This window comes from Benincasa hispida, chromosome 6 (assembly GCF_027475165.1).
Source record: "Benincasa hispida cultivar pf3 chromosome 6, pf3_genome.v1.1, whole genome shotgun sequence".
NCBI lineage: Eukaryota > Viridiplantae > Streptophyta > Magnoliopsida > Cucurbitales > Cucurbitaceae > Benincasa > Benincasa hispida.
The window spans coordinates 13768053-13776584 of record NC_143483.1 but is presented as its reverse complement, the minus strand read 5'-3'; the positions used below and the strand labels follow the sequence as shown (position 1 = coordinate 13776584).

General features: G+C 30.9%; 1 protein-coding gene across 1 annotated transcript; it reads right to left on the bottom strand.

Annotated features, from left to right (window-relative positions):
- Positions 1–753: 753 nt before the first annotated feature.
- On the bottom strand, positions 754–5345 carry LOC120079406 (uncharacterized). Its single transcript, XM_039033571.2, has 3 exons — positions 4499–5345; positions 1767–1985; positions 754–1014 (listed from the first exon to the last, which is right to left on the bottom strand). Exons 1-3 carry the CDS (start codon positions 5201–5203, stop codon positions 991–993), a joined length of 948 nt encoding a protein of 315 aa, XP_038889499.2. The 5' UTR covers positions 5204–5345; the 3' UTR covers positions 754–990.
- Positions 5346–8532: the final 3187 nt, after the last annotated feature.

Below are 8532 nucleotides of genomic sequence, written 5' to 3'. Positions count from 1 at the left end.
CCTAAAGTCATAATCGTAAATAATCATAAATAATTAAATATGTTAAATACGAATTTTGACTAGACTTTGGGTGTTGTCCCTGAAACTCCATCAGGACGCGCCGCCTCTAGACCCCAACTCGCAGATCGTATGGCAAAATTTCGTACTCGATTGTTCAGAAACGTCAACTAACAAATTCAAGGTAGTCCAACAAATAATTTGACCCAAAAGCCAACGAAATCCAAATCTAATTGATTGGATCCCAAGGCCATCCAAGCCCAAGGTCCATAATGTCTTTGAAAGACTATGATCCGAATTCTTTATTTCGAGGGTTTAGAAACTATAGTTTCAAAAAGAACTTAAAAGAGAATCCTCGACTCTCTAAGTTCCAAAAAATCGAACGATTATTGAAACCTAAAGTCCTTCGAAAATTAGAAATATCATTTTAAAAACACTGAAAATCGTAAAAATGAAATGTCAGATATTGAATTACACTCATTCAAATCCACATAAACTCCAAATCATTCCCACAAATGACCGTTTTTTACAAAATTTTTGTGTGAATAATACTTTTTAAATAAAACAGTGAAAAAAATGCACCAAGGTTAATTTTATTCATCTTCATCATCAACATTAATGTTTAATTAGATTGATATTATCTTTTGTCAAAAACTTTAAAATACTTTGACATTTTGCAATTAATATTTTTACGACAATATAAATATATTAGTTGATCTCTCATTTTCAATGTTCATGGAATTGGAAACCATATCATGCGATTAGGCATATTACACCCATTATTTCATTACTGGTTAATCGACAGGCATGAGTTTCATTTTTTTTTTCCTTAATCAATGTTCTTATTTAACATTAATCATATTTTATTAATGCAACATTACCTATAAAGTAGAAGAAAAAAAAAACCAATGAAAATTTTTAAAAGAAAAGAGAACACTACATCACATTTCCTAGAATGCCCTTATATCCAAAACGAAGTGTTTCTTCACCTTCTCAACTTCTTTTCACAAACCGACCCTACGAAAAAGGAGAGAAAAGTCAATTCAAACTTCGATAACAAATACAATTTATAATAAATACAATCCTCCTTAAAAGAAAATAAAATATTATTTCATCCTTGAGTTTAACAATAATTTTAAACTTTCCATCTCATTAAACTAAACTTTAAACTTTGAATAAATAATAAAATAAATAAATAAATAATCTTTTTGGAGCCAACTTAGAAAATTGCAAAAAAAAAGTGTATATAACATAACCGGAAAAATCAATACCCAAAAACTTAGTCTAATTTTCCAAGTCACAACTAGAATATTTAAAAATAATATGAAAATGAAAAGAGATAAATAGAGAAAAAGTATATTGATTGAATGAAAAAAATTAGCCTAGCATGTCGAGCATTAATCAGATACATAATAGTTAAGCTCGCTTTGACATGTAATCTCTATGATGGACACTGTACTTAAAAAGAGTAATGACAATGAATAGCACTTCTACGATTAATAATTAAGTGCACAACAACATTTTATAAAAATTGTAAATATAGCAAAATCTATCGGTGATAGATTTGATTGTTGATAGACTTCTAGTAATGATATAATCAATCACTAATAGACTCCAAGAGCTGTACCTAAATTTCGCTATATCTGTAAATTCTTTTGTATTATATTATATATGCTAATACTTTAGATATGATTATCTCAAACACGAACATTTGATGAAGCTAGAAATGAATAATAACAATAATAATAATAATATATAGCTTTGGTTACCTTCATTCTAGGACGCTTCTCAGCATTGAGTTTTCTGACTTCATAGCGAATGCGCTTGGAAAACAGTCTGCTTTGCCTTTTCTCTTTATATCTCAAAACACTTGCTTCTCTTTGTCCTAATATATATTCTTTTTTCAATATTCCCATTTCTGGAACTTTCCACACATTATTATTATTACTATTATGCCCTTCACTTCCCATTCCATCCATCACATTTCTCTGTATCCAAAAACATTATAATATATCATTAATTAATTTCTTTTTAATCCTTCTAACCCATTTTGCTACATAGTACATATTTAATTCCTATATATACTTCTTCAAAAAGGATAAATCTAGGGCTGAGAGATTTGAGAATATTCATTGAATAATGAAAACTAGTACTTTCTACTCAAAGGGAAACAATGTTGAATGAAAGTAAAAAAAAACTATGTATAGTTCAATTGACATAAAGAAAATATTATGTAACGAGGATAATTAGTGAAAGAGAATATAAGTGAAGATAAGTATGTATAGTTCAATTAACATAAAGTATGTGGCCAAAAGGTTAGAGGTACGAATTTCTCGTCCCATATATTGGTGAACTAAAAAAGGAAAAAGAAAGATAAGTATGTAAGAGAGTATGTGCATGAGAAGTTGTGGGAGAAGTGTATAAGAGGAAGAAATTATTCAGTAAAGTTGTCACAAAATGGGTATCTTTTAATAACAGTTAGATGCAGATTCGAAAATATGTCTCCCTCCCGTTAACCATTAAATACAATTTCAAAATATTTTTGCAATGCTCTCTTATATGTCCAAGAATGAGAGAATGTCAATTGCATGGTAGCGGTCTCTTTTAATAATTTATTGTAGAGTGGGAGACAATTACTGAGAAAATGATGTGTATAGAATTTAGTGAAAGTCTAAGAACTAATGAAGTTACAAAATTTAATTCTAGGAAGGATTAATAATTCAAGTGTTTAAGCCATAAATAGCTATGGATCGTTTCATTTAAAAGTTAAAATCACTCAAAAAGACTTTTGATTATTTAGTATTGTAGGTAGGAAATATACTTTTAACCATATGAAAAATACTTTTATACAAGTTAAAATACGTACAAATATGCAGATATATATCATAAAACCTATACTCTCAACTAAAAGATAAGAGATCGAACTCTCACCAAAACAAAAGAAGAGAGAGAAAACCAATATATATCTTACCTAGCTAACTAACAATACTTGTATTTTAGAATATTAATACAATTAGAAGAGCTTTTATAAAAGAAATAAAAAATAAAAAAAAAACGTTAAAAACACTCACTTTAGAAGTCATCATGACTTGTATATAATTAGTTTAAATTTGGATTGAATTAGTTCATAGATTCACAAAAAATAAACCAAGTCAATTCAAACAAACTCGAACTTATTATAAATATTAAAAAGTATGTTGTTTTTTACTTCTAATATAATTATCTATACAATTATTTATTTTAATTTCATTTATCCACCAATAATTTAAAATAAAATAACTTTTTAACATTATGAAATTAAATTTTTTATAAGATAATTAAAATCCAACACATGATGATAATAAACCAAATCTTTTACGCTAACATGTTAACTCCTTTTAAAACAGAATTTTAAATAATGATCCGAGTAATCTGAATCAGTCCAATCCTATTAAAAAATTTTAGGATTGAGTTAGATTCATTATTTAATAAGAATTATATGGATGGAAAAAATTTACAACTCAAATAATTAAGTTAGGTTTAAAAAGTGATTCAACACAACTCAATTCAATCTACGATTAGTCCTAATGATATATCATTTTTGTCCCCAAAAATTTTGATAATTATAGAATTGGACTGGACCACATCCCCAATGTCCGACCTCACTTCCCCCTTCAATTCACGTTATAACTTTGATTATTAAATCAAAACTATGCTTAAAATACTAAAGTTAATAGGAAATACTATATAACATTTTATACATATTTCTAACCTTTTTCTTTTCTCATGTGCGTTTAAGTATTAATAAATTTGATTTACAAAACTAAACACGTGAGGATTAATATCAAATGGGAGACTTCAAAGATAGAACTCTCAATTCTAGTACCTAATGACCATGTGAAATGATACAAAAATACTTTCTCTCTAAACATTTCAAAAGAGTCTCTACCTTTCTGGTTTTGAAAAAAGTACTTTTGTTGGAACATATTTGGAAGATATTTTGAAAGGATTAAGATTATTTTTATCAGATTCAAAATCATTCTAAAACATACTTTTAACACTCAAATTAAATTCAAACTTTAATTCTACTATTTTAAATATAAATTTCTTACATTAAAATTGAATTTGATGGTTAAAATAATTTTTAGAGTGATTTTAAAGATTAAATTATTTTGGAATCACTCCCAAAAACATGTCATTCAGTCATTCTTCCAAAATGTGTATATATAGAATAGAAGTGTTTTCACTCATAACACCTAACCTCGATTTTAGTTATTAAGGATGTGTTTAGAAGCGAGTTTGAAACTATTAAAAATCACTTTGGGCATGTATCAAACATGCTTCTAGTCCTTCAAAATCGATTATAAAAAAATGATAATTACATTTAAAAGTGTAAACCAAACGTTAAAGTTGTGATATTGAACATGATTTGTTCTAAATTAATCACCCATTTGACTAAATCTTCTATATACATTTACAGACATTAAGCTAAGAGATGGGGAAAAAAGAGTAGAGATCTTACATTGGGAAGAGAATCAGAGCAGAGATTTGGATCATCACGAAGATCAGGAACAGTCTGAGGCGATTCTCCATTGATGAACAATGGAGCTTTATCAGGCCAAGCATTCAATATCCCTTCATAATCAAGCTTCAACCATAACTGTTTTCCCATCATCTCCACTTTCTTCTTAGTCTTCTTCTTCTTCTTCTTATTGATCTTCTTCACCCACTCATCCGCCGCCGTGCTCGTCACTTCCTCCACCTCCACCTCCTCCGTCTTCTCCACCACTTCTGAATAACAAACCCATTTCTCCTCCACCCCTGTTTGTCTCTCTCTGCTTCTCATCGCCGTCCGTACAAGTGCCGCCTCCTCCGCCAAATTACGCGACTCTTCCTCCGACGACATGTCGTTTTGGTAACTGGGAAGAAAGCTCTGTAGGCTGCAGCAGCTGCTACTTACGACGTCGTTTTCGAAGATGAACACCACGTTTTCCTCCCTGTCTTCCATCTGTAGATTCTCCGGATGCAGGGGAAACAGAGTGAGCTGTTTCTGCGGCGGCGGCGGTGGCGGTGGCGATGGCGATGGCGATGGCTGTGGTGGGTGGTGGATCATCGGTGTAAATTTGGGGGAAATTAACTCCGATCGGAGGCTGAGGAATTTGGGTCGTCTTGTTTTGGTTCTTGATTTACGAATGGGGTGTTTGATTAAGGAATCGTTGTTGCACATTTCTCTACCTTCAAACCATACATTGACGAATTGAATTTCACTAAAAATGGAGAAAAAAGGAAAAAAAAAAAGTGATAATAAAATGAGAAAAAGTGAAGCCAAGGAGGCAATGAGGGAGGGACCCACTTGGGGCAAAAAGTGAAAGAGAAACCCCATTGAGTCAGCTATCTGATATTAAAAGATGATGTGACGTGTTCGGTTTAGTGACACGTGGATTGTAATGATTGGGTGAGAGAGTGGATTTTGTGTTGTTATCCAGATTTCCCTGTGGATAGAATGTGGGGGTGTTTTTGTAATTTCAATGGTGGGGACAAAGGTTTTCTGAATACAATCAATATTGTTTTTGCCCCTTTGGAGTAATAATACTATTCACAAGATGGTTGCTTTCACTCCCACAGATTAAGGTAATAATACAAAAAAAATTTCATATAAAAAATAGTGGAAATATTTCATGACTATTACAACAAGAAAAAAAAAAAAAATACATATAATGTCCCTTTTTGTAGGACGCTTCAAACAAAATTCCAATATTGTACTTTTGCAACAATATTCAATCTTAAATTCGAACTTTTGATATCTTGATTAACAATGTTGTAAGTGATTTTGGACTTGATGATATAGGCCAAAATTCAAGAAAAGATAAATGAACATAAATACTAGATAGAGTGGAGTTAATTCAAATAAGTCCGATCGCGAGCTAATTAATTATCTTATCATATCTCATCCTAACTTATTAGGATTAGTAAAGATCCATCTCGTTCTTATCATAAAAGAAAAAAGGTAAACTCTATCTCATTCTTCCTATAAATACATCATTATAACTCTATATGAGATAACTTCATCTGAGACCTATATCTTAATCTAGGCTATGGAACTAACACTTATGTATTCTTCTTTATTCTAAAATTTTGATATCTTACTTTAGCATCAGAGCCTTCTTTATTTTGTAGGTTCTCTTTTCCAGATTATAAATTTACCATTGTCGTCACGTAAAGGTCATGTGTTTCCCATTGACCAAAATTTGGCATCAAGAGACAACATATACTTAAACTCCTAGGAGGTATTTGGCTTACCAATATGAGTTGAGTTGGCTCACCAATATTATACCTACTTAAACTCCTAGGAGGTATAATATACTAACTCAATGTTTGATCCATCAGTTAAGTTGATATATCTTACCAACTCATTCCAACTCTCCATTTTTCTAATGTTTTCAATGACTCCACCTATTGCCCATTGCTGGCAACTATTGCTGTCATACTTCGATAACTAACTCCATACTCTAACAACCACCTCTGATCATAACTCCGGCGATAAACTCCAGGCTCCAACAACCACCTCCGATTATAACTCCACGGGCCAACTTCGAGTTCTGACAACCACATCCGATTACAAATTTCGACGACCAACTCCGAGCTCCGACAATCACCTTTGATTAAAACTCTGGTGACTAACTTCAGGCTTCGACTGAAGGATGTGCGAACATCCACAGTGGAAGCAGATCGAAAGCCCAATTTAATTTTATGCAAAAATGTAAAATTTAGAGAACGGAAACATGGATTTGCATTCAAATTATTGCATGTTGTTAAGAAAATAAGAGGAAATAGGGGTTTGAAGTTACTTACCCTTGAAGTCACAAAACTTCACGAAATTCCTCTCTAAATGATCTCCCATAGACGCCAAAAAAACAACAACACCAAAAGAACCAAAAACTTGGATACCACCACTAGAAACCTTGGTATTCTCTGAAGGGTTGAAAATCCACGAGAGTGTGTGAGTTTCGTGCTTTAAATTTTTTGGCAAGAAAGGAGAGATTTTGATAAGAGGAAAAATTTCAGAGAGAATCCTTAGAACAACACCGTTCTGCGTAAAAGCCAATATATCGAATGAAGAAGATAACCCAAGAATTAACTTCCCTCTCTCCTATTTCCACAATGAAATGAGAGAATTAAGGGGAAGAAAGTTATTTCCATATCTATCCCTTTAATTAATTAAAAATATAAAATTAAAAAATCATTTTAATATATATATAGATAGATAGATAGCTAGCTAGATAGATGGATAGATAGATAGATGGATAGATAGATAGATATGTTATAGCTAATATAACATATTACATATAGTTTATATTATATCATATATAATATAATCTATAGTTTGATATTCTGTCATTTAATATATAGTATTTAATAAGAATCAATATTAAATTTAACCTATAGAACTTTATACGAATCATATTCACATATTTAATATTGGAATCATTCAAATATTTATTTTCTCTCAAATAAAACTTTCTATTATAATGTATCAAATACATTATATTAATTAGATTATATATAATTAAATTCCTCAATTAATTTGAACAATTCAAATCAATACAAAATTGATTCGATTCTCAACAATCTCGGTTGAGATACTGAGGGGACCTTATGGAACTATAGATTAGAGCTCCAATGGTACATAGATAATTAATTAAATTCTTTAATTAAATTAACCAATTTTCATTAACTGTCGATCATTCCACAAAAGACCGACAACCACACTTTTCGCACTACATATATACTTCTGTGTCCATTGAATATAACCAATCAATGGTGCGTTGACCCTTTACAAATTGCTTGTAAGTATAGTTGGGCCAAAATTAGCATTTTGCCTCTGTAGTTACATCTAACTTCTTAAGTACCACTGATCCATCTAATGAACAATAAGTATCACACCCCTCCCTAGATTACTCTCTTAATCTGAGAAGAGAAGTGAAGACAACAGTTGCTAACTCTTTTATAATAACTACTGCCAGACCTATTCCTATGAACTTGTATCCTTAGCACCTGTTATATGTGATTAGAAGTTTATAAATTTCCACAACTTACACATAATCTCATCAACAACCCACTGCATATATGTTACTACTAATCAGAATATCATATTCACATACATAACATATTCAGAAAACCCAAGTCTTTTACAACAATAGTTTAACACAAGTTCTACCTTGACTCTCATCACACATACAGAAAAAACCAGGATTAAACAAATATAGTGGACCACCTAAACTTTAAGTCTTCTTTGACCTTTGAGGTGTGACTGAATGGCAAATCTACTAGGCTTTAGGGCATTGATCTCTATCTAGGGAAAGAAAACATTTAAAAACATGAACTTAAAAATGCTCACTAAATGACTACTTTAAAGAAACATGCTTTCATTCATAAATTAACATAAACATGTTTCCATAAACCATTTACATACTCATTTCTAAGGTTTGAAAATAAAATTGAAACATGAAATCATAGCATTTAAAAAACCCTGAAATAAAACTCATCATCATTTTC

Bases quoted from the DNA above. Each gene is read 5' to 3' on its own strand.
- LOC120079406 (XM_039033571.2), bottom strand. From the start codon at position 5,203: ATGTGCAACAACGATTCCTTAATCAAACACCCCATTCGTAAATCAAGA. The intron at 1,986-4,498 runs GTAAGATCTCTA...TTTTGGATACAG, and splicing joins GCTCTGATTCTCTTCCCAAT to AGAAATGTGATGGATGGAAT. The intron at 1,015-1,766 runs GTAACCAAAGCT...CCTTTTTCGTAG, and splicing joins AGAAGCGTCCTAGAATGAAG to GGTCGGTTTGTGAAAAGAAG.